Source organism: Galeopterus variegatus, unplaced genomic scaffold (genome assembly GCF_000696425.1).
Source record: "Galeopterus variegatus unplaced genomic scaffold, G_variegatus-3.0.2 Scaffold10690, whole genome shotgun sequence".
Taxonomy (NCBI): domain Eukaryota; kingdom Metazoa; phylum Chordata; class Mammalia; order Dermoptera; family Cynocephalidae; genus Galeopterus; species Galeopterus variegatus.
This window is the reverse complement of record NW_007736801.1, coordinates 40,912-44,466: the sequence shown is the minus strand read 5'-3', so window position 1 is coordinate 44,466 and position 3,555 is coordinate 40,912. Positions and strand designations below refer to the sequence as shown.

Here is a 3,555-nt window from a genome sequence, read left to right as displayed (position 1 = left end):
TTACCACTTCCAGTATTCTTTTTTCCATCCTAAAGGTCTGAAGTTTCATCTATTATAATTAATCTTTTTAAAATTTATTAGTTTTTCATTGTGGTAAAACACACGTAATGTAAGTTAACATCTTAACTTTTTAAAAATGTGCAATTCGGTGGTATTGAATACATTCACGATGTTGTGGAGCTATCACCACAATCCATCTGCATAACGTTTTTCATCTTGTAATACCGAAACTCTGTACCTATTAAACAGTAAGCCCCCATTTCCCCTGCCCTCAGACCCTGGCAACTACTATTCTGTTTTTTTTTTTGCCCCTATGATTTTGACTACTCTTAATTACCTCATACAAGTGAAATCACACAGTATTTATCTTTTTGTTGCTGGCTTACTTCACTTAACATAATATCCTCAAGGTTCATCCATGTTGTGGCATATGTGAGAATTTTCTTTCTCTTTAAGGCTGAATAACATTTCATTGTATGAATATATCTCATTTGGCTTATCCATATCTGTTGGTGGACACTTGGTTTGTTTCCACTTTTTAGCCATTGTCAATAATGCTGCTGTGAACATTGGTGTAAAAACATCTCTTAGACACTCTGCTTTTAATTCTGTTCAGTATATACCCAGAAGTAGAATTGCTCGATCATATGGTAATTCTATTTTTAATTGTTCGAGGAACTGCCATACTGTTTTCTACAGTGACTATGCTGTTTTACCTTTCCACCAGCAATGCACAAGTGTTCTAGTTTCTCTACATACTGGCCAATATTTGTTATTTTCTGGGTTTTTTTTTTTTTTGATAGTGGTCATCTTAATGGGTGTGAAGTGGTATCTCATTGTAGTTTTGAAGTGCATTTCTCTAATAATTAGTGATGTTGAGTACTTTTCATTTACTTATTGTCCATTTGTATACATGTTTTAAAGAAATGTCTCTTCAAGCCTTTTGCCTATTTCTGAATTGGGTCTCTTTTTTTGTGCATGAACTATAGGTACTCTTAAACCAATGGTACTTCCTTTTGTGTTTCTTAAAGTATATGTCGTTAGGCAACACTTTTTTTTAATCAGCTTTATCTATTTAAAAATGTTATAATTTTTTCTTCAATTTTAAAGGTTGTTTTTTCAGACTATGGAATTCTATGTTGACATTTTTTTTTTTCTTTAGGAGGTTTGGTTATCTTTTGACCTTCATTTAATCTAAATAGAAATCAGACATCTTGTTTTTCTTTGCTGCCTTCTATTTTATGTTTTTCTCCCTTCTTATTTCTTTTAAGATATTCTATTGATCTTCGTTATTCACCAGTTTGACTATGATATGTCTAGGCATGGTGTGTGTGTGTGTGTTTGTGTATATGTGTGTATTTAGACTGTTTATGTTGCTTGAGTTTGTTGAGATTCTTGAATTTGTAGGCTAATAAATTGTCACCAATTGACAAATTGATAAAAATTTGAAAAATTTTTATCCTTCCTCCTCCCTCCCCAAATTTTCTGCTCCATTCCCTCTCTCTTTTCATTCTGGGACTCCAATTTCATGTATGTTGGACCCATTGATACTGTCCAAACTCCATTTAGATATGCCACTCGTGCCTTCAACTTGACATGTCAAACAGAACAACAGTATTTCCCTCTTGAATTCTCTCCTGCTCCCTTGTTCAATTTGTAACATAACCTCACTGTCTAGTCTCTCTTTGATACCTTTTTCTCCTCCATATTCTGTTGACCACCAGCTCCAGTCAATTTGTCTTAGACTATTTCTTTCTCCTCTTTGTCCCCAAGAAAACAATCTTAATTGTTCTCCATCTTATGTCTTTACAGTACTTTACTAATGCTACTTGTAGAAAACTTATTGCATTCTTTATTATAATGCAATGACTGGCATTTAATAAATAATTGTTAATTCTATGAAAGAGTGAATGAATACTGCTTTTACATATGCCTCACCTGCCAGATGATATCCTCATTTTCAGCAGGGGCAGAAAAACACAGGACATGTGATAGATATTTCATAAATGTTAGTTGAATGAATAATGACATTATTATACTATGCAATTTTTTTCATAAATTGATTAAGTCACCTAGATTAGTTGATATGTTTTGTCATACTTAGTCTCTGGGTAATTTTTAATATTTTTTGACCTATCTTAAACCATTTTTTTGGGGAAAACAAATCAGGGAAAGCCTACTTTCAAGTATGCTATATACTGGACCATCTTATATGCAAGGCTGCTTGCTTTTCTTAAAATAGCAAGAACACCAAAAGCAAAAAAATGTGTTCATACTGCCTCCATTTTCAGTTTTGTTGATGTTTCCAGTTTTTCTTAAAATGCTGACATTCAGAATTAAGAAACACATTTAATGAATTACCAGAAATAAACAAAAGTAATTGTAGACATTTGTGCTATGCCAGAGACATAAAATTTATTAGAATGATCATGACATATCTCAATTTCCAGAAAGATACCATGCAAGACTGGCAACAGAATTCATAAAGCTCCCAAGGAAAGATATACTTTAATATGAAGGAATCAAACAACTTTGGGCAGCCCACAGGCGTCCACCTATTCAAATAGCACTTGGTTACAGATGACTGCTACATGGTTATGGAAAGTCTCCTGGTTTCTTTTTGGGAGGGGTGATGATTGTCAGTGATAGTGCCATCTTGTTCCGACTTTTAAAGCACAGTAAATTAGTTGTAGATGCTGAGTCAAATGAACACTAAAGGCTCCAGTATGACTCTTTCATTGTCAGGCACTGAGCAAAGCAGTCATTGATCAGCAGCAGCTTGGGACGCAGGGCTCACAGCAAGGCTGGGTGTAGATTGAGAGGTTGATGTTTTCCAGGCATGGGGTTGGCTGGCAGGAGTTGAGCAGGAAGCAGGTGGGCACGCAGGGCTGAGGAATATGGCAGGGTGGGGGACAGTTGTCGCAGCAAGTTGGCTCCAGCAAATACACCGTGTGTGGGCAGGTGCTGGGCAAGCAGACTCCACACCGGCAGCATTTGTCAGAGGAGCAGATGGTGGTGGCAGGGCCGGTGGGGACACTGCAGCAGCGGGGAACACAGCAAGTCATGGTGATGGGAGTCTGTATTTTTTATTGGTTTGGTTGAAAAGAAAGATGAGGCTTCTGAGTGTCTCTCTTTGCTTGGGGATCTTATATACCCTCCTCAGTGGGTGTTGGTCCAGCCAGAAGGCTTCGTTCCTGGTTCTTGTTTATATTAGTGTACCCATTATCCCTTAATTGGTTTGCTATTTAGATACCTGTAAACATTCTCTATTCTCTTAATGAACTTTTATTTGAGTTCATTGCTAAATCTGAACTGATTACTCTTGCTATTCGTCACTGGAACACATGCTTTATGATGTGTTACCAAAGGCTTCTGCTATTATAATTCCAACACCAGCCCTGCTGGCGAGTACTGACAGTAGATCTGTAATATCTAGGTCTCCTCTCCAGCGCCTTTTGGTTTTTATTTTCTTTATCTCTATCTGTATCAACTTGACTGACAAAGTATTCTTGTTTTAAAGAGTCAAACTTAGGGCCGGCCCGGTGGTGCACTGCT

At 36.7% G+C, this 3,555-nt stretch overlaps 1 protein-coding gene across 1 annotated transcript; it reads right to left on the bottom strand.

Annotated features, from left to right (window-relative positions):
• Window positions 1-2,768: 2,768 nt before the first annotated feature.
• Window positions 2,769-3,065, bottom strand: LOC103610164 (keratin-associated protein 3-3). The gene has a single exon (XM_008594385.1). It carries the CDS (start codon window positions 3,063-3,065, stop codon window positions 2,769-2,771), a length of 297 nt encoding a protein of 98 aa, XP_008592607.1.
• Window positions 3,066-3,555: the final 490 nt, after the last annotated feature.